Below are 21,990 nucleotides of genomic sequence, written 5' to 3' on the forward strand. Positions count from 1 at the left end.
CACAAAGTAAAATTACACCTAATTCTCAGTATAAGAAGAAAAAGGTGAATTTATCAAGCACTCCTACTGCTTGTTTGTGACGATCAATAATCACAAAGTTCTAAAAATTACCCCCATGAACAACTAACCTTTCTATGCCTAAGGCATGTCATTTATTTTATCATTTATACCACTGCATCTCTGTGGACTATGTTTGTGCACCAGGGTACCTTGGACTCAATTTCAGGACTAAGACAGAGACTGTAAGTCTCATCCGGATAACTACCTCACCAGCAGTGTTTGTCAGTCAGGCAATACCAAGTGCTAGAGTGCTGGAAATAAACACCTAGACACTTGCTCAGACCTGTCTGTATCTGACGAGGAAGGCAGATTAAAGAAATGATCACAAGTAACTACAAGAGTACAGGTGTGTAGTGCTGATATAAAAGCATGCATAGGTTGCATGAAACGAGATGAAGCAGGCGTGCACAGGGGAAAAATCAGACGTTTGTGCCTAATGGAGAATTCTTTAAATATCGGCAGTGATCGGGGGAAGCAACCCAAGGAAGGAGATGGGTAACAGCAAACACTTAGCATTGCTCTGTACTGCGCATCTTTATACTGCACAGAAAAAAAATAGAACCAGGAAGTAAAAAAGCCTGGTGGACAATGCTAAGGACTTTGACATTTTTTATATGAGAAAAACAAGAAGCCTTTCAAAGATCTTTGATAAAAGGTGGAAAAGCAATGTTTTAGAAAGGTAAGTTCTCACAGCGCTGTGCTAACTGGAGAAGTAAGAATGGTGTAAGCGATACCAAGGTTATGCCTGCGTTTCAGGAGGAGATGGCAGTGGGCTGAATAAGGGAGAAGGTAGGCGTCGAACAGACTCTTCCTAGCACATGCTCCTTTTCTCCAACATGAATATGGTAACTATGAATATGGTAGTCTCAACATCTCCACAAATCTGTGTCAGATAGAACTATCTGTATGCTAGAGGATACAGATAGTTAATTACAGATACAGCAATTAAAAATGCAAGATTTTCTGAAGATTTGGATACATGCATGTGTGGTCACCATCTCTTCAATAGTATTCATCATAATAAAGGTGTGTCAGAGTCACCATTGCAAACGTATCCCTGAGACATGAAGGCTACAGGCCAAACAGAATACACAACATCATCTCTGATGTGCCACCAAGCTCAGCAGGCCTGGTCCCTCCTCAGCATCTGACCAAGCCAACTAGTCACCTGTCACCTAACTTCAGCCATTCATCCATTTACTCATGTAATTTGTGCCATAAGTGATCTAACTCACAAATAAAAAATAAGAAAACAAAAACAGAATCGTGGCTACAACTCTGCATCTCAAGTTATTGAAAACCTTCTATTTCCACGAGCTTTTCAAGTGGAGATGACAGAGGGTTGATACCTAAGGGTTGTGGAGAGCAAACAACAGAAGATGCTAATCGCAAACAATGTCTCCTACCTAGAGAAGGAAGAAGGAACTCAGACAAGGTCTTGGGCTTGAAGCCCACTACCAAATCCACCATAACAGCATCCAAAACCAGACAAAGCCCCAAGACCATTCCCACATGCTATTACCTATACACCTCTCAGGGCCTGCAGAATCCCATTTACTGTGTGGCTCAGGAGCTGCCTCCAGCACTCCTCCCCCATACTTGGGCAAAAGAGAGGGCAAAGATCCCATCTACTAGGAAGCATTCCAGGAAAGTTAGGCCCAAATGTCACTCTAGAGTCTGCTATAGTGAGACCCAGCCCCCAAGTCTTAAGAGCCTTCCCAATACTGGATCTGCATAGCAGTAGACCGACTCAAATTCCAGCAGGCTTCACTGTCAGCCTTAGAGCAGGACTTCTTCCCTAGCTGTCTTTCATTTATATGTTAATATCAAGTCCACGAGTACCTCCCAAGCTTCCTCTGTGGTTACCAGATGCAGGGAGAGTGGGCATGGACTGTGTGGGACACATAGATAGAGGCTGGTCAGTTGGTATTGTTACAGGTCAGGTTAAAAAGTTCTGGGTACTATTGCATAGTAGGGTAACTATGGATAAAAATAATATATTGTATGTTTCAAAAAGCTTGAAGATTCTCCATCAAGAAGTAGAAAATATTTAAGAAGGCAGGTGTGGTTAACTTGATTTGAATACTACATAATGTGTGTATATCACATGATACCCTATAAATATGCAATTTTTCTTTTTTATGTATCACTCACTTAAAAGATGAATTAAAAGTGAGTTATGAGCTGTAGATGCAGCTCAGTGGTAAATCACTTGCCTAGCTGTATGAAGCCTTGAGTTCAATCACCAAGAACAGGCAAAGAAGTTAAAGGACAAAGTATAAGATGGAAATAAGTCTTTTCAGCAAAATAAATGCTAGGTAGATAAGTACAGATTGGAGAAAGTGTTCACACAGGTTTAAAACAATGACTGAGCAGGGACCTTAAAGTGTTATATAGTGCGTTATACAGTGTGTGATACAGTGGAGACAAGTCTGACCAGTCTCACTGCTCTTCTGAAATTAGGACGCATTCAGGTTCATGAGCTTGTGCTCTTCCAAGATTAGAACAGAGAGGGGCCCCAAATGGACGGAGGCCACTAAAACAGCAGTTCACAATCACGCACGTTCAGAATCACAGCTGCTCACTATCATGGAAATTCAGCCATGGAAAGCCATCTAACTCATGCTAGCAAGCCACAGCAGCTGAGTGTCACATTCACATGAAGAGTGAGTGCCACAGTAACAGTTAATTCTAAAAGTTAAGTAATGTCACAAGAAAGTAAGGGACCTACAGTACAACAGTAGCAGATCCAGAGACAGAATGACAAACAGAAAGTTTCTACAAAATGTTGGACAAAACCTACAACTGCAGAACAAAGATGACAAACCAATGATTCACTGTGGAGTAAGCTTCAAGGATAGATCACAACAGCATTTTCACAGGGGTCACATAAGAGAGCAGCAAGAGAAAAGGAGAGGGCCATCACTGACAATCTGATTTTAAAATATTATGGATCTCCAAGTAAAGTGATTACAACAGCTTCCATGTGCAGGAAGTTATGTGCTAGGCACTGGACTGGACTAACATTTCTGCCAATATGATCTGGTCCTCATAGGAATTCCTACCATGTGTTATTACAGTAACACTTTTAAGTAGCCTGCCTTAACTGTGCAAATAGATATACAGTGAATGCTGCCAAGTTCTTCCCAACCCTCACTGGCATAAAGCAATCCAACTTGATACAAAAAGGAGAAAAGAGAGGGGATGGTGGGTAGAAGGATCAGTGGGAACCCATCTTTAAATAGTGCAATAGCTTTCTTGAACAATTCACAACAATGAATCAGTAGGATGCAGGAAGGCAGTATCCCTGCAAGTCTCACAGGCACAAATCCTAGTGACAAGAAACATTTATAGGCTCATTCTTGGTCTCACTTTTAACTCCAACCTCATTGCCCTGACAAATTACAAATCCTTTCAAGCATATTTTAATGAATAAAAATATAAATGATTAACAACTTTTCCTTGTTATTATTGTCATGTGTTGTCTTAAGACATATCACAAAGAATAAACTCCCAGGTAAGACAAATTCTGAAATCTGGGGCCAAATGTCTAACTTAGGAAAAGTCCAGACAGTAGTTTTATAGGAGATAGAATATTTGCAGAAGTTGGGAGATAGAGTTAGAGTCAGCACCATGGTAATTTTCCCTCCAAATTACTGTTGTTTCCCAAAAGTCACTCACAATTAAGGTCATTTATAGCTTTCCTAGGTCTTCTAGTCCCCTTCCCTAGCAGGGTCTTGGACCTGGATTGGAACACATTTCTTGGATCACATCTGGTAGCTAGCCACTTACAACTGTGCGGGGATGTGGTGTAGCCAGCAAGGGAGACAAGGCAGAAAACCTGATCTTCTGCATCATCTGAAAACCTGGAACCCAACCTTTTCCTCTCATTTGTGAAATTTAACAATCACTCTCACTGTTATCATACATGCTGCAAGATCTGAGGATAGGAGGGTCTGAAAAGAACTAGCAAGCATTGGGGAAAAAAACCAAAAAGGTACTGTGCAGGTTAAGACACACTTCCTGCACATGCCCGCTCCCAAGAGCTGTGGCATGAGTTCTCAGTGACACTGCTTTAGATACTTGTGAGATGCCAGAATGGCTCCTGACACATCTCAAAGTGAACAGTTCTCCTAGGCTGAGCAATGTGGACCCAGATGTATAGGTCTAAAATAGATAGTTATCAGAAGAAACCTTACAAAAGCTATTTGTATTTCCAGAAAGAGGGCCATTTAAGAAAAGGCCTGAGAGCTGGAGAGATGGCTCAGCCAATAAAAGTTAGGCTCACAACCAAAAACATCAGAATAGCGCTGAAGAGTTATGATACCTCGGGTCTGCGCAGCTTCTTTTAAAGCAGCTAGAAGGTGAGGCTTCAAGTTCTCCAAAATAAGTCTTGCTTCAAGACCTGGGAAAAGGGACCTAGAATTCGAGAAGTACATAGCAGTTACAATTCCAACAATTCTATGGTTAAAAACATCCACTATATAATTTCAAGCCAGTTAAACCTGCTATTTTATTTTATGTAAATTATAGTACACATCAAAGTTTGCTTTAGGCTTGCTTTAAAATATGAGGGCATCATACACCATGAAAATTCAAAAACAGTCTAAGTATTTAACAATATATACCCTGAGCTATAAAAACCCTTAGTTACTGAAGCCAAGTATGCTGATGAACACACAACTCCAGAACACAGGTGGCTGAGGCAAGAAACTGCTCTCCAGGCTAGTCTGGGACACACCATGACACTGTCTTACAAATACAAAAAACAGCTACTTAATATACTATTTTAATTTAAATTTCATCAAAGTAATTATAACTTACCTCTATTAGCACTTTATAATAATTGTTTTCAGTGTTATATCTGACAAATAGCTACTAGAATAATTGCTTTTTGAGACAAGATAGTACTATGTTATCTTGTAATTCCAAGGTCCAAGTGGTCCTCCTGCCTAAGCCTCCCAAACAGCTGGGACTGCCAATACAAGGCAATAAACCCAGCTTTTATGTAATCTTGGAATTGGCAACTGCTAGAATGCCTTTTCATTTTAAAATATAAAATGTATCTCTTAACATTCAGCCTCACCCACCCACAAAATCCACACAGACAACTGACAGTAAAGAACTCTGTGGAAAAAGACAGCCCCCTACTGCCTAGATGAACCAGTGTCTGAGCCACACACATCTACCTTGGGAATTCTTCTGAGGTGATGTAAACAACATCTTGATCAGAGACAGACGAAGAGAAGGGGACAAAAGCCCCACTTTGTAAAGGCAGCAGCTCAAGCCCAAGCAGCTCACTGTAGGCTTGGTCAGAAAGCACAAATTCCAGAAGATGGAGCTTCTCTTCGGCACTGCCCAGGTGTGCACACTTCCTCAGTACCTGCCGCACCCACGCAGGGGTCACCTTCCTCACGGGAGATGCACTGGAGGTGGCAGAGGCTGCACTGAGCTGAACAGCAGCAGCCAAGTTCCCTGGTACCTTGGCAATCTGCTTCCCTGAGCTCTGGAGGTAGTTGAGCACAGATTGTGTGGATTCTAAACTTCCATCAAGTTCTGAGAAGTACACCTGCTCCAGCTTCACCCACTCGCCACTAATTGAATAAATCACAGCATGCTGAAACAATTCACTGAACAGAGGACCCAACACTGGATGCCAGTGCGTCTTGACCTTGCTGGCCTCAGGCCAAAGTTTATAGATGGCGTCAACCGATAAGGGGAAATCAGAGCTCTTCTCTGTCTCCAGGCGTTTTATTGAATCTAGGATGAGAATAGCATAAGCTTTGGGAACAACATTCACAATAAGAAATTCATTCCACAAGGCCGCAGGGTCCCTCCACTGGTCCAGCTCTCTCCATTTTATGCTCCTGCGGTTGTCGGTCAGGCCAAAGAAGCCGCTGATGTGAACTGGAAGTCCTGTTCTGCTTTCCTCACCAGGAGGCAAAGGAAGAAAACAAAATGCTTTTCCTGAGAAATCAGATATTGCTCCATTTTCTTCATCCCTGCCTGATAAAGGCATGGCTAGTCCAATGATTGGGACAAATTTCAATTCATCAGCCAAAGAATCCAGTTTGCTACTAATGCCCCGCCCACCCACACTGTTACATACCAACCAAGACGTCTTCTGGGCGTCTTTGGTGCTCTCGTCCTCTAGAGCTATGTTTATATGGTATGTCACACAGGTGACACTGTTGCTTGGGGTCTTCTTACAATAGTTACTTATAGCTGTTCCCAGAATCTTGATAGAATTTGGCCGTTCATGTTTCAGAGCCTTATTCTCACTAGCAGTCACTCTAAATACCAGTTTTTCTGTCCCATCAGCCTCTCGGACATGTAAAGATACAGCCTGCACACTCTTCAGGAAGAGTAGCACTGTGTCTGCATCCGCCCGGAAAGAGTCAAACAGCTCCAGAACCTTCTGCTTAGTGTAGAGGTTGCTGCTAAGCTGGGAAGGCTGTAGGCGAAGAGGGAAACGGAAAAATGTTCCCGGGAAGCTGCCATTTGTAAAGGTTTCCTTGGTGCTTCCAAAAACGCCAATGAAGGGTGCAAACTGATCCGGAAGCTCATTTATTTCTTTGATGTCATCTTTGAGATTCCAGCATTGGCCTGATTCGTGGGGGCCAAAAAGTGTTTGATGGGGATCTAGCATTCCTATCTGGTCACCACTAAAGATACAAGGAACATCTGTAAAATTGAAAACCAAGGCATGACCAACTCAGAAGTCCAATGAACAATTGTAACTGCAGCCATAATGAAGTTATAACTACCATCAACATATTACATAAGAAATAGTCAGACATATAAAACTCTTTAACAAGTAACCTCACACTTTGAAAGTAGTTTCTGGCTTGAGGCAATCTAATAAGAGCCAATAATAGAAACTTCCATGTTGAAAATCTGTGCTATATCTTTAAATGCTTATTAAGTATAAGATATAAACACTATTTAGATATTTATACAGTGCTCACTGCCACATACGCCCAATTAGAAAGAAAAGAGTCACAACCTATGCTCAAAATGAAAGCTTTCACTTATTGAGTGAACTTACTGCTCCACTGCCACATAACTGACAAGTGCAGAGCCGCACTGAGTGAGCCATGAGCCTTCCTGGGGAAGGACTCACGTGCACACAGCTACGGTTCTTAAAGATCCACAACTCACCACATGGTCTCTAGGCTAAAGTCAAATGCTTCTTTTGTTCTTCAACTAAAGACAGTGATATTTCAACACCAGCAGAACTGGTTTTGTCAGATTTCTCATACTGAAAGAAATTATTATCCATGGTGCTGCACAAAGGGCTTCCCATGGATAATTCTGGTGTGTTTTGTCTCCCAAGCAGACCTTAGCTTCTAATCTCCATGCACAATGTAACTCTAGTAAAGTCTGCCACCTCTTTAAGATGTGTATTTGTCAAATGTAAGTACTGTTGTGACAGTCACCTAAATTCTTATTCATCTTAAGTAGCAAATCTTATGTCCACTAAATCTACCAACAGTACAAAGCAGGATATATTTGTCTCTAGAACCTTTACACAAGCCACATACCCACACTGAAATTAAGTCAGAGAGACTTTTGACACTGTAAAAGCATAACCTGTGGCTTTCTCAAATCTCCAGATTGCAAAAGAGCCTTCCAGCAAATGGCCCACATCAATGTGTTCACTGTCAAGTAGGGGACAAAATAACACCGAGCTACACACGTGGGCAACTGACCTGCTCTAAACTCCTGCAGAACAGTCTCTACATTTGTACAGTCCTCAGTGTGCTTCAATATACACAAACACACCATCACTCAGATCACCCTGAAGGTGATCTTCCAAAAGATGAATATATAAATACATTAAGACTTATGTGTAACAGCCACATTTTACTGTATAACAATATTATTTCAATGTCACATAGTCAATATGAAACAACATATCAATGTTAATATAACACAGTAGATGTGCTAACATTTATCTATAGTTTGGCTGACTCTACCACCTACTTGCCCACACCTGATACCGCACCTGTTATATGGTAGACAGAATTAAACCCAATTCCAAATCTTCCAACCTTCAGTGGATCATCTTTTTTCCTGCTTCTTGCTATTTCCTGAATGCCGTGCCAGTCCTCTGGGGTGAAAACTGCATTGTTGTACACATAGAGAGCTGAGCCTGGGTGTTGAAACGCACAAGCAGATACTCAGCAAGGAGCACACCAGAATGGACGGCTCTATTTCAGGAGACTCATCCATAAAAAAACAAAACAACAACAACAACAAAACAAAAAAAAAACCTGATTTGAGGAGAAAATAGAGACATGTGAGTACAGTGACTAAATTTTGCATTATTATTTGTTTTTATAAAAATAAAAACAAATTTGGTAAAAGCTAACAGTCAGAGAAATGTATTATTTGCCAAACGTCCTGAAAGAAGAAATTAAGAGAACATAGAACTTAAATACCAAGAAACACAGAGCAAACAAGGATATTATCACGGTGCACCATACTCTGTGAAAACTCATTTGAATCACATATTTAAATCACTTATTGTAGGTGGAATTTCTTGAAAATGTGTGCAGTGCGCCTCAGTCTGATAGATCAATCTGTGCTGTTTGAGCTCATCAAGGAGCTAGCTCTGGCATCAGTGCTGCCCCCTTCCAGTGCAGCCCCAAGCATGCTCCTGCCAGTGTCCGCTCCCAGGCCTCTTGTGATGATGGTCTGGGTCCCCCTAACACTGTGACAGGGAGGGATAAGAACAGCAAAACAGTACACGACTACAAACACTGTGTCCTAGCAAATAGCTGGAAGGCAAAGTGTTTCTAACCACCGTCACTGCTGGTTATCCCGATATAAAAATTTCGCAATGCAAAAGAGAAGCCATTTCCACTTCGGGACGTTCATCCACCACGGGGAGAACATTCAGTGGGGAATTCAGTCTGATTGTCTCAACTTCCCTAGTCGTTTTCTGTTGTATATTGTGTCCAATCTGATACTATCATCTCTAGTAGTTGCTATTTCTTCTTTTACTTGGACACCATTCTAAGGGGTCAGACACTCTGTTCTGTCCCAGATGCTCTAGTGGGAACTCCAACTGGCTGTCTTACAGGCGCTTTCTCAATAAATTTCTGCTGGATGCTTTCAGCAAGTGACCTGATGCTTTATTATCTATCTGTCTGTCTGTCTGTCTACCTACCTACCTATCTACCTAACTACCTATCCACCCATCTATCTGTTGCTATTTATTCTTTTACTTTTATGTATACTGAATAAGCTCATCCATTCAAAATTCAAAGTATGACAATCATAGATCATTCTCTAGATGTACAGAGTAATCTATTAAGAAAACCTACAACCTAAACAACTGTCACTGTATTTTTTTCATAAAGTAGAAATCAATTACTTACTAATGTTAGTAACCGCCTTGTAAATATTTGGGTTGTATGGGTTTGATTTTGCTTTACTTGATTTCTATAGAAGGTATTGATGTTGTAATTTAAATAGTCCTGAATTTGGTAAATATTTAAATAAATTATTTGAAATTATAATGCTATCTCCAAAGTGGTTTCTTTGTATTTATAATTCTTGTTTATTGTATTTATAATTCTGAGCAAATATTCTCTTTCAGGACCTGTTTTCTAACATTTTTTCCTAACAATGTTTCCTAACATTATCTAAATAGAAGCAACTATGTCAACTTTAATATGATCAATGTTTTCCTTTGAAAAGTTGCTTAAGAATAACAGACACAATAAAGCACAGCGATAATATGTATATCCTTAGACCTGTGCAAGAGATTCCCAATACCCCAAAGAACACCTCTCCATAAGCTTCTTTAAGCTTATGAAACACTGTCCTGATCTGGGTTTTGTTGTGGTTGTTTTAATTAGTTCAACAGCTATCTTTAAAACAAAGTCAGGACATGAAATTGATCAAGGCTGAAAGACTATTTTGACAAGGACAAGCACACAGCTGTGAAAAAGTACTCAGGAGGCAAGGGGATCTGATGTCACTAGATTCATGTTACCAATTACAGCCAAAGGCTCAGTTCTTCATTTATACCAACAAGAGAGCTTTACCTCCCCACACAGGAGTGTTAAGAATCCACTGTGGTATAAAGGCTCACCACAGCCCACACCATAGAGAAGAGCCCTTAAACTGTCAGCTATTTCTATTAGAATTCAGTAAGTCTTCAATATAATATTAATCTTTAAGTTATATCATATATAATTTTATATACTATGCAAAAATAGTAATAAACGACTTGTTGATATCCGATAGCTAACTACAGCTAATATAACATGGCATTGGTCAGATACTATATGGCTCTACCTACTCCTTTTCACTAAAACTATCACACACAACAGGAAATATCACAGAACAGGCCCAGGAGTGAATTTCTTGCCAGAATCTAGAAAAAAAATTATATAACTTTAATATCTCTAGAAGGGAATTAAGAAGCCCTGCAGAGTTAGCAGTACTACAGCAGAGCACTACCAGGGAAGGGACAGTCATCTTCCCTCCCAGAGTCAAAAAGAAAGCTGAGAGCTCAGATCCTGGGTGAGGGGCGGGGCTCCCTACCTCTCCATTCTATCATGGATTAGCAGGCTTGACCTTGTGCATGGAGTCATGGCTGTCATCAGTTTATATAATGCCTGTTGTGTCCAGAAAACACTTTCATGCCTCTGGCTCGTACAATCTTCTCACTTTTCTAGAAGGCACAGATTAAGAAAAAAATTGGAAGAACCAGACTTATTAAACAAGTCTTCAAAGGAAGAAAACTGACTGATCCCTGGTCTCCCAGAAAGCTGGAGTGAGTGTTGCCTAGTGATCTTTTGGCTGCTCTATGGAGCCAGCCTTCCTGAATCCCCAGTATCATGAATGAGCATTGTTTAGGCCCTAATCCTAAACTTGGTCTCTCAGTAGACCAAGAGAGCCCATCCTAAGAAAGAGGCCCCAGGTACTTTGCATTCTCCATCAACAGAATCTATCCTGTGCTTACCACAAATCCTTCCTCAGCAGGCCCTTGCCCTGACCACTGTTTACCAGTCAACAGTTACCAGAATTCACTCACATTGCGAAGGCCACAGGTGCTTTGCTACCCTGCTAGGAAGTTTCTAAAGCTTTGTTGTGATAACAGTCATGTGGAGCTTCTTTTTTTCCCAAAGTTTTTCTGTGCTTAAATGTGTTAGGGGAAAAAAACCAAAACCCAAAAACCAAACAAAACAAAAACCCCTGAGGTCAGACTCCAATTTCTCCCTTCACCTCCCACTTCCCAGATGGCTGTGAGGTTTAAGGGACCCCAAGAGCACCTCCTCTTGTAAGGTGATCCCTGAGCCATGGGAGGACTAGTCAATGACCATTTCAATCTTTTGGTGGTGGTTGTGGTGGTGGGATGTTGAATGCAAAGTGGAGGTCTGGTTGGCCCAGAACTCACTATCCAGATCAGGTTGGCTTCGAACTCACAGAAACCCAGCAGCCTGAGTGCTAGGACTGAAAGTGTGCATCACTACATTCAGCTGTTTCAATGTCTTCTTTAATGAAGACTGGAAGCAAAAAAACCTTAAGAAATGCTCCTAGGGGCTCTACATCCTGACCAGCACAGCGCGTCAGAACAATGAACACAGAACACCCGGGACACAGGATAGCCCATCACATCAAGGCTGCCATTTTCTTCTAAGAATAACTAGGAAGGCCGGGCGGTGGTGGCGCACGCCTGTAATCCCAGCACTCTGGGGGGAGAGGCAGGTGGATTTCTGAGTTCGAGGCCAGACTGGTCTACAGAGTGAGTTCCAGGACAGCCAGGGCTATACAGAGAAACCCTGTCTCGAAAAAACCAAATCCAAAAAAAAAAAAAAAAAAAAAAAAAAAAAAAAAAAATTAACTACGAAGAAAAATTTTCCTTTCTGTCACTAGTTTTTCAGCAGGTGAGCATGGAGATCAGAGGGATTGCCCAATATGTCACTGCCTGTGGAGCTGTGCAATGGGCAGGGCTGTGTAGGACCAGGATGTTGTCTGTAGTCCCACAAATGCAAACTGAGCATCATTGCTGAGACTACATTAAATAATAAAATTAGAGCCAAGAAACTAAATCCCTCACCAGTGAATGACTGGTCTCTAGAGGACAGGACGGTTCTAGAGGACAGTATAAGAGGCAGGAAGGTAGCAGGATTCAGAAGCAGGGTACAGACCTCCTGATATTACCACAATATACACATCCCTTTTTCCAGAGCAAAATTCCACTGCCAAGTCTTAAAACTAATGTCAGAATGACAGTAACCATAGCAATAAGTGCTAAATATTCAATAAACAATGGTGACACCTTCACAAAACACAGTATTGTCACTTAAACTTCACTCAGCAATATCTAAGAAAATGAACTAAGACCTCTTTTTCACAGTTACTGTCCATCATATGCAAGTATTCACAATCATCTGTCAATTTCAGAGCTGAGCTAAGTTACATTCACATTGTTCCACATTTCAGAGTGCGAGCAAGCTGTACAGGTAAGGGCTCTCTTATGACTTCCCCTCTCCCTCCCCTTCTTCCCTCCCCCCACTCTGTGTTCTCGTCCCCAGCAGAAGGACAGCCCTATAGAAGAAGACAATATACAAAAGCAGAGCTTCTTACAGCTTCTTTCCAAATGCAAAAGAAATGATATTTATATAGAGGCAGTGTCCTTTATCTTATTCATAATATAAAGTACAGTTGACTGACAAGAATGGGCGGCTATGTGATTGCATTGCTAGCCATTTAATTTTAGTGTTTTTTTCCTCTAAGGATACTACCAACTGGCAGAAACATCTTCCCACCAAAAGCAGAGGGAAAACACACAACACCTGAATTAAACATGCCAAGAAGTACAAGTGAAAATTACATGGTTTATTAAGTAAATAATTGTAAATCATTAACAATCAACATTAGTAGAAAACACAAAATTTACTCCGATTCATTCTTACCCTGATACTGTGCCATATCTTTCGACCAAAGAGTCTCCGTTCCATATTGTGTTTCATCATATAAAAATTTAACCTCTGTGGCCCCAGCATCTTCTGCATTCTGAATTAATTCCTAACCATAAAATACAGCAAAAATGACATTAGTATAGTAATCTACTGTCTAACTTTGTTTTACCTACAATATCTAAAAAGCGAGTATATTAAAGAGAAGAAAACCTCACTCTCTCCATGGGTAAAGTTAAGCTCCAGTTAGGTTCCTACTGAAAGTAGCTCCTACATACACAGGAGTTGGAAAGTCTTTCCTAGCAATACATCTGCAAATCACCTTTGAAACTGCTATCATTTAACCTCTCACTACAAATCCCGGAAGTAGGACAAATCCGCCCAAAGCCTTTGTTCAAAGGAAAAGTATTCTAATTCAAAGCTCTATACAGATTATTCTGAAATAATTTATGCTTAAACAGCTTCCAAAAATAGACCATTCATTCTCAATTGTTTACCAAACTTCTAAAAATAATCTTAGAATCCTTTTTCCCCCTAGAAACAAGGATACTCAATAGTATTGGTCTACATGCACCCTTAATAGGCAATATTCTTGACAGTCTGACATGCCAGAGGCAGAAAGTATCTTAGTGCTGAGAACCGTTCATAAAGGGTATTGATCATTTGTTGGAGGGAGAGTGGGGGAGTTGGTGGGTGCCCAGACATCTGTGACCTAAAAAGAAAAGGGCAAGGGCTTCAACAGACTTCTCAGTCCTACCCACCCAAATGCGGCTAAACAAAACATTCCTGACAACTAGAAGCAAACAACAGCTGAAATGAGATTCAAGTCATAGAGATACACCTACAGTCATCGAAACTTGAATGAAACTTTGGAGAGCCACCCCTACCTTATTCTCCTTACTATGCACATATTCATATGCATAGTAAGGGAAAGTCGTCACAGGATAAATTCCTGAATAGGTTCCTACTTAGAACAAAGAAAACTGAGGGCTACCCCCTTAAATGGTTATGTGGGTGGTTAGAAAAGCCCACACACACAAAATCACCCAAATTACCAAACTCATCAACATCTGACTTTAGGGAAAGCCCTTCTGGAACCTTGCAATTACTAAGTTAAAGAGCACTTCAGCTGATTCTAAATCAATGCCAATGGCACAGCCTCTAGAAGAGTACAAATGTCAAAGAATGTAGGAAGAAGAGACTTTTAAACAGCCAAGCTGGGGATGGGCTTATCAGGGTCACCAAGTACATCCAGAGGCCTTGTGGGTACCTCAGTATAGCTTGAGGGTACAGTGCTCGGCTAGCATAGAAAGCCCTGGGTTTGAGAATCAGAACCAAAAAACGGAGGGCTGGAGGTTTAGGCCGGCAGCCACACGTCTCATCCTGAATCTCATCACCTGGACGTCTCTAACTACCCACATGGCGATTAGTAGCCATGGCTGTGTCTCTAACTACCCACACGGCCATTAGCAGCCAGGGCTCCTATTTACCCGGCTGCCATTTCTCACAGCTCTGTCAATGGCTTACACCCCTTTCCTTTCTGTTCAGTCCAAGAAAGTCTTTAAAAATGAGCAAGATGTTAATCTGATGGGTGGACAGCAAGACCTAAATGACTGGTAGAATGCTGTGCTCGCTTATAAACAATGAAAGCAGTTCATAGTGTTTGTCTTCATGACTAAGCACATTATAGGAAGCAGGGATTAAGAAAATTAGAAAACCGAAGATAAAACACCAAGTTCAGGCCCCAACCACTAATCATAGCCTGCACAAGTAAAGATATAATGGGCTCCTCCACGGCTGTAACCCTTAGGGGATCACGTCTATGGATTCCAGGAGGCAGCAAGTTCCTCAAAATCTGGACCCACTTTAGCAAACACCTTAGAAGGTGGAGGTTGAGCTACAGGCAATTCTGAGAAATACCGCGGAGCCTAGCACCAAGACACGCAAGGGGCAGAGATGCTATAGACCTGGCTACGATAACAACATCACGTAAGAGCAAAGGAGGCCAAGCCCAGGCCAGGACCTGGCACAGCCTTCGTGGATGTGAGGCTCCTTCTCACTCACTTCTGACCCAACTCCTGTAACCAACAACTGAATCCTCACTCTGAATCCATGTGGATCATCTCACGCAGTCCTCCCCAGCCGCATGACAACTCCATAATCATACCCCTCAATCCTCTAGCAACCAATTCAAACTAGCCGTCTATGAACTCCATCCTGAAAGTCACACTGAAGCTACTCCGGTATCCCTTAAGACAGTCCCTGCCAGCAAAACCTCTGTGCCTATCTCGCCATGACAACGTGAGCTACTAGACCTTAAAACACTAAGCTGGAAGAGAAATGAGGGTTAAAACACTGAATAACAAGAAGGTCACATAATAACTGATCTACTGTCCCATTCATTAGGGAGGGTTCTTACTAAGCACCAAACCTCATTTCCACAAAATCTTCTTTCATTGCTCCTTTTTGTGGCCATCTATTTTTTTCCTACTAATGAGTATATTCATACTTAAAGAATATATCTCAAGCTGTGTCCATAATCCCAGCACTGAGACTGAAGCAGAAGCATTATGAACTTGAGGCCAACCTGGACTACAAAGAGAATTCCATTCCATCCTGGAGAAAAAAATACTGTGATCATATGCATATAAATATAAATAAGTAAGTAAAACATTAAACTCCTCACAAAACAAGCTTCTAAGCCCAGAGGCCAAACAAGCATGTATTCCTGACCCCTACATGGACTGACTGCTGAACTATTGGTTGGTGTTTGAAAGGAGTGAGCATGCAGCAGCTTAGGGTTGTCCTGTACCACCAGCCCCTCCCTTCATGCCAACTGTTCTCAAATCTAGTCCCCTTGGCTCTGCACTGTGGCCATGGAGGCCACACAATACAATCAAATCTAGACCAAATGCTACGCCCTGAGGGTAAAGCACACAGGACTCTATCAGATCTCCTACCTTAAGGATCTGTCCTCCTTCTGGATATCTTCTTAAAATATCCTTGAGAAAATCAACAAGCGGTGGAGTTGTTTGACCAAATCGACCTAAAATGCAGAATATATTTTAAAAAGATTTGGAAAAATAGGATCTCATGACTTTCCTCCTGTTGTGATTTGGCTCTGCTGCATGCTTTCATGTATGGCCCAACAGAATCCTAGGACCATCTCAATGGAAAGTAAAGCCAATTCAGTGTTATCAAATCTCAAGACATTTAACTAAACGACACATTAGGCTTCTAAGGATCTTTCCAAGGCACACTTTAACAAATGGATAATTCAGCAGCAAGCAGCATGACAGAGGGATAAAGGTGCTGCTATTTTCTAAGGTGATTAAGTAACTGATGCTGTTTATTGCTCCTGTGATAAAAAACAAGCCAGAAATAATGTCACTTATTGTCACATTCTTATTACTCTCAAATGTAACTGATACTCGGATGGTTCTGACGTTCAGTGACTAACTAGGTTAGGAACTAGATCCTGCTTGCACTGTCCTACCTGAGCTGACCAAGCTGTCTTCAGATAGGTGGAAGGAAGATGGAAAGAGGAGGATGGAGAAAAAATTTCATAAGAATACGAAAAATTTAAAATATGCATCTAAGTAAAAAGTAATAGAGTGCTTATGCAAAGTAGCCATCACCACAGGCTGGGACCAGAGCATTCCATCCTTTAGACTTCAGAATATTTGCACTAGTTCATAATATATTAAGGATGCAATCCAAGACCAAAGAAGAAATCCATGGATTTAATATACACCTTAGACCCATAGCCTGGGGGCAATCTATGCCCAATTTTTAGTGTGCTTGTGTTTTTATTATAAACTGTCATATGAGGTCAAGTACTGAACTTTTCATTGTTAGCATCATGCCAGGTGCCTTTGGCCTATTTTAGATTTCTGCATTAGGGATTCTCAACCTGTACAGATTTGTATAATTTTGACACAATCATCACCAAGATTAAGACTAAGCAGAGTATGTCAACAGATTTCTCTCACTCATCACAAAACTAGCTACGTCCACCATTTCCTTCTGGCTCATGCAGCCCCTCCCTGCATTCTGTAATGCTCTCATTTCAAGTTTAAAATAAAACCTTTAGTTCAGGCTACCTTATTGAAGTGTATACAAAACATTACAAATACTTAGTGCATGAACTTGGAGGTCAGTATATACCCATGAAACTATCAATCGTCATTATCATCACTACCCTACCTTATCAATCACCTCCAAATGTTTCTCCCAAATCCCTTTTGTTTTGACTTTATACTTTTTGTGGAAAAGCATTTAAGATGTTCCTTCTTAACAATTTTATTACTTTATTTGTTTGCTTGATTGGTTTTGAACCAGGGTCTTGCTAGGTAGCCTAGCCTGGCCTCAAAATATCCTCCTGCCCCCACTTCCTATGTACTGAGATTACAGGCATGTGCCCCATGCTCCACTCTCCTTAGCAAGCTCTGAGGTACATATTACAGCACTAACACAGTTCTAACGGGGCCTCACTGCAAGGCAGACCTCCAGGCCTCATCTGTTTCGCACAGCTGAAATTGCATCTTCTTGGACCAGCGCCTCCTCATGTCACCCTCCTCCCAGCTCTTGGCAGTCACTATCCTGTGGCATATAGACTGTGGCATATAGTTCAGGTAAAGTCAATACTATACCTCCTCCTTTTAAGCCTTTTGATTGAAGGTTTACAAAAAGATGACAGGTTTTAGAAGTCAGATCTCCAATCTTGATCCAATCAGGTATCTGAAAAAGAGAACAGAAACCATGGAAGAAGCAACATAGTGTATGTAATACCAAGGAAGTGTTGTGAACCCCGAAAGACCAGTCAGGACCGCTCCAGTGCAATCACACAGGTCTTTATTTACAAGCTCAGGCTTGACTTTAACTCACCGCTGACCTGCAGGGTTTTCTTCTAGTGAAGAAAAGCCCTGAATACTCATCGGAACAAGGTTTTATAGGAAATGGCAACCAAGGGCTGTCTCTAGCCTGGCAAGCATCTAACTGGGGTGTTACAGTGGCCTCTAGCAAAATTGACTGGTGCTGGGAGCCAAACCTTAACCTTAACTTCCGCTTCCCTCCTAACTGGTGGTTGTTAGGCAGGGGGCAGGGTCGGGGTGGGGGTAGGAGTGGAGGGCTGCAACCTGGAGGCGCAGATTTGTTGGGGACTAACCTGGAAACTGGTGCTAGATGCTGGATGTGTTGGGGAATAACATGGAGATGCAGGTCTTGTTGGGGGGTAGCCTGGGAACTGGAGTTTTAAAGTACCAGCCTGTTAGTTTACTTGAGTTTAAACTTAGGTCAAGTTTTCTAAGATGGAGTCTAAAGCCAAAAAATGATTGGTCTCTCAATAACATCAATACTGTCACTTCAAAACCTCCTCAAATGTTTTTCATTCAAGTAACACTTATTAACTATCCTTACCAAGAAATAAGTTGCTCTGATGGGAGCATTCCAGAAGGCAGAACAGAATGCTAGTTAAAATCTTTATGGAATAATTAAATTATCTATATTTAAGTTAGAATTTTCTTTAAATAATTACAAATAAAAACAAACCTACTTCTCTTCTACCATACAATTCACCCCTTCCTTTCTTCCTTCCCTCTCTTTCACATTCTAGGCAAGTACTCTCCCACTGATCTACACCCCCAGCCCAAATCATCCCAAATTCAGTTTCAAGTATGTATAAGATTCTTAACATAAACATCTTTTTAATCAACGATATCAATGTGTATTTGGTATGCAATATAGCTCCAAGAAACTGCAACAGATCAGAGGACAAAAATTTTGGCATATTAATATACATGGCAATTTTCTTGGGATTAATCTATAAGGCATTTCCCTAAAATAGCAGTACATTTTTCATTTATTTTCAGGGATATCCCCATAGAATTGTGTTCCTAGACATTCCCTTTAGAAAGCATTACTATATCTGCCCCTAAAAGGATGTAAGCTGTAACTTCCCTGAAAAATACCTCAGTGTTTGCCTTCCAGTTCCTAATAAAGCTGAGTACTTTACAAACTGGACCTGGAAAAGGGTAATCTCACAGCCTTCGAGATCTCTTGCACCCCCATCTTTACTTCACACTTCAACCAACAGTTCACCACCTACAGGCACTTCAAGAGGAACACCTCTCCCCAAGGCTCCTCTACAGCTTCTTCTAGGCCCAAGCGCATGATCTCCAGTCTCTCCCATCTAACCTGCATTTCTCCACTCCCAGCAGCAGCTGTTCCGCAGCTCCTGGGTTTTAATAACCATCTCCCATTTGACCTCCTTACTTTCTGTATGTCCTTGGTTATAAAGCATGTTCACATCATACGCTGCTGGACCTCGGAACTATCCTGTGAAAACTAGTGCATGTCTTACACAAAGAAACAGATGAGAATTCTGACTGCCACTAACCAAACCAAACCAAACCAAACCAAACCAAAACAACAAACAAACAAACAAAGCAAAAACCAAGTTTGAAATCACCCAAATGTTATGATATATTTGCATGGCAAAATATCACACAACAATGAATACTGAACAACCAAGCTATATATACTTTAGATGGATACTAATAATGAAATAGTGAGTGAAAAAAAGCTACACCACTCATTACCTAAAGAACAATAAACTCCTTTTAACAGGCATAACAAACAAAAATAAATGAAACATTGTTTTGAGTTATATATTTAGGTTACACATATGTATGAAATGCAAACATAAAGATAAGCATTACATCATCATGGGTGATCATTCCACTAGTCAATTAACCATCTAATTAATTACAAAAGGAAGGAATACATAAACCGGTGCTCATTAGTCCAATTTGGGATCACTAAGGTACACTGGGAGAAAAAAATGGCAGAAAGTGCAAAGGAAGGAAACCTATTAAGTTTCCAGATTTTAAAGAGAATCAACTACAAGAAACTAGACACCTAATATAAGTGTATTTGCTTAACCAGAAATAACTGCAGGTCCAACAATGAACAATCTGGTAGACTATAATCTCTGTTGCTATCACTGGGCAGTGATACTCCTACAAAGCATGCTGGCTATAGAGATATCCTCAGCAGTGCTAACTCCTGTGGAGTGTGCCAAGATTTGGGGGTTTGTATAGGTCCTTTTCCCTTCTCTCCTGGATACTACAACTGAGCAAATAAAATGTCCCAATTATCCCCAGACGCAATGCAGCTTCTATTCAAAGTGCCCATCTCATTGTTTTTAAAATGAGTATGAAAATCATTAAAAGGTTGGTCTTACCAACCTCATTCTCCCTTACAAACCTCAGAGACAGGCCTCTTCAATTACTACCAAACAGTGACTCTATCCAAAATATTAAACAGCATGATAATATAACTGTTCAGCAGATCACCCAATACCTCTTCTATTTTTAAAAATGCCAATGATGCTGGGAGATGTTCAAGAGTCAAAATCTGGGGGGGGGCAGGGGAGGGACATGACACACTTGTGATGAATTAAAAGAGAAAAGCTAAACTCCATCTACTGTCTATTATCATCTGCTGCTAACATATTCAGAATTTAATAATGTCAATCTAAAAAGTCCTAAGCAGACTGAGAGGTAAAGTCCACCTGTGGAAAGAGTGCCAACACAGTGTTTCTTCAGGACACTACATGAGGTAGTAGGTAGAGAGGCCACAGAACAGTCTCTGGAACTCAGCAGGGTGTACAGGTCACAGGACAGGAGCACAGCAATCCTCTCCCCACACACTCCCCAAGTAGAGAAGGGAGAAAGCCTAAGCACCAGCCATCTCCAGCTCTGACCTCTCTCTGCTTCCTCTTTCCAGTCACAGACCCTAGAAGTGACTGGACTTCCAAATGAGAAAGCGGATCCTGATACACGAGTGTGGCCCGAGTTACATATACATGCGGTGGCAAGCAGGTCTGGGTCACCCATGGCTCCACCGTGCACATTCACTAACACCTTCTTTGTCTCACCGTCAGCTGAACCACATATAAAAGCCAGCCGACTGCCACACTTCTTCCGGAATAGCTGCTTTGTCATCTGCTAAGGAACCCTTGCTCTCCTGGTCTGACTCCAGGCTTGCAAGCATGCTCCACAAAGCCTCTACCTTAGCTTACCCCCTCTCTCCTTCCTTTAGGGCCATGTGACACCAACTGCCACAATTCTGTCCTTTAAAAGTGTCCTGTATATCCATCCCTTTATTTGCTTATTTGTAGTGTGTGTGGTGTATGTGTGTGTGTGTGTGTGATGTGTGTGGTATGTGTTTGTATGTGTGTGTATGGTGTGTGTATGTATGGTTGTGTGATATGTGTGTATGTATATGTGTATATGTGTATATATGTATATATGTATGTATGTTCATGGTATGAGTGTGTAGTGTGTATATGATGTGTGTATATGGTGAGTGTAGTGTATGTGGTATGTGTGTATGTACAATTATATGAATGTGTGTGTTGTGTGTGTGTGTGTGTGGTGTGTGTGTGGTGTGTCTGGTGTATGTGTGTCTGGTGTGCAATTGTGTGTGTGTGGTTGTATGTGTATGTGTATGTGGTGTGTGTATGGTATGTTATGTGTGTATGATGATGGCACATGTGTAAAGGTCAGAGAACAAGTCTGTAGAGATGGCTCTCTCTTTCTACTTCACATGGGTTCCCAGCATTAAGTTCAGTTGTCAGGACCCCGCCCCATGCTTCCAATTTCACCTTCACAGCTGCATGACCTCATGATCAGTGATGGACCTGGATCTCTTTCACCCTCCCAACCACCCAACTCAAACATATGACCACTTCGACCACCCCAAGTCTGAGTCTTGCAAAGGCACCTATAAGAAACTAGTCCAATGTCAAGAGCTACAACTGAGTCATGTTAGTTATACTCATTTAGGGAACACAACGACAAAGTGGACCCAGGAGTAAAGTGGACATAGACACAGAAGGGCAGACCCACAGAGGCAGGTAAGAATAAAGGTGCCACAGACAAAGCAATAACAGCATGCTCCTCTGCAGTTCTGCAGCAACTCCTTG

At 41.4% G+C, this 21,990-nt stretch overlaps 1 protein-coding gene across 3 annotated transcripts in view; it reads right to left on the reverse strand.

Moving 5' to 3' along the window:
• The window catches only part of Sacs (sacsin molecular chaperone), a 51,804-nt gene that overhangs the window by 28,230 nt on the left and 1,584 nt on the right, over positions 1 to 21,990 (reverse strand). For 2 of the 3 annotated variants that reach the window (XM_052191262.1, XM_052191260.1), the window contains exons 3-8: positions 17,654 to 17,741; positions 15,962 to 16,047; positions 12,999 to 13,110; positions 8,069 to 8,215; positions 5,250 to 6,744; positions 4,388 to 4,479 (exon numbers count right to left, since the gene is read on the reverse strand). In XM_052191262.1, coding sequence (XP_052047222.1) covers positions 4,388 to 4,479; positions 5,250 to 6,744; positions 8,069 to 8,215; positions 12,999 to 13,110; positions 15,962 to 16,047; positions 17,654 to 17,741 — 2,020 coding nt within the window. Of the gene's footprint in view, positions 1 to 4,387; positions 4,480 to 5,249; positions 6,745 to 8,068; positions 8,216 to 10,620; positions 10,746 to 12,998; positions 13,111 to 15,961; positions 16,048 to 17,653; positions 17,742 to 21,990 lie in introns of those variants that run through there. The other variant, XM_052191261.1, reaches the window with a different exon arrangement.

Source organism: Apodemus sylvaticus, chromosome 8 (genome assembly GCF_947179515.1).
Source record: "Apodemus sylvaticus chromosome 8, mApoSyl1.1, whole genome shotgun sequence".
NCBI classification, from domain to species: domain Eukaryota; kingdom Metazoa; phylum Chordata; class Mammalia; order Rodentia; family Muridae; genus Apodemus; species Apodemus sylvaticus.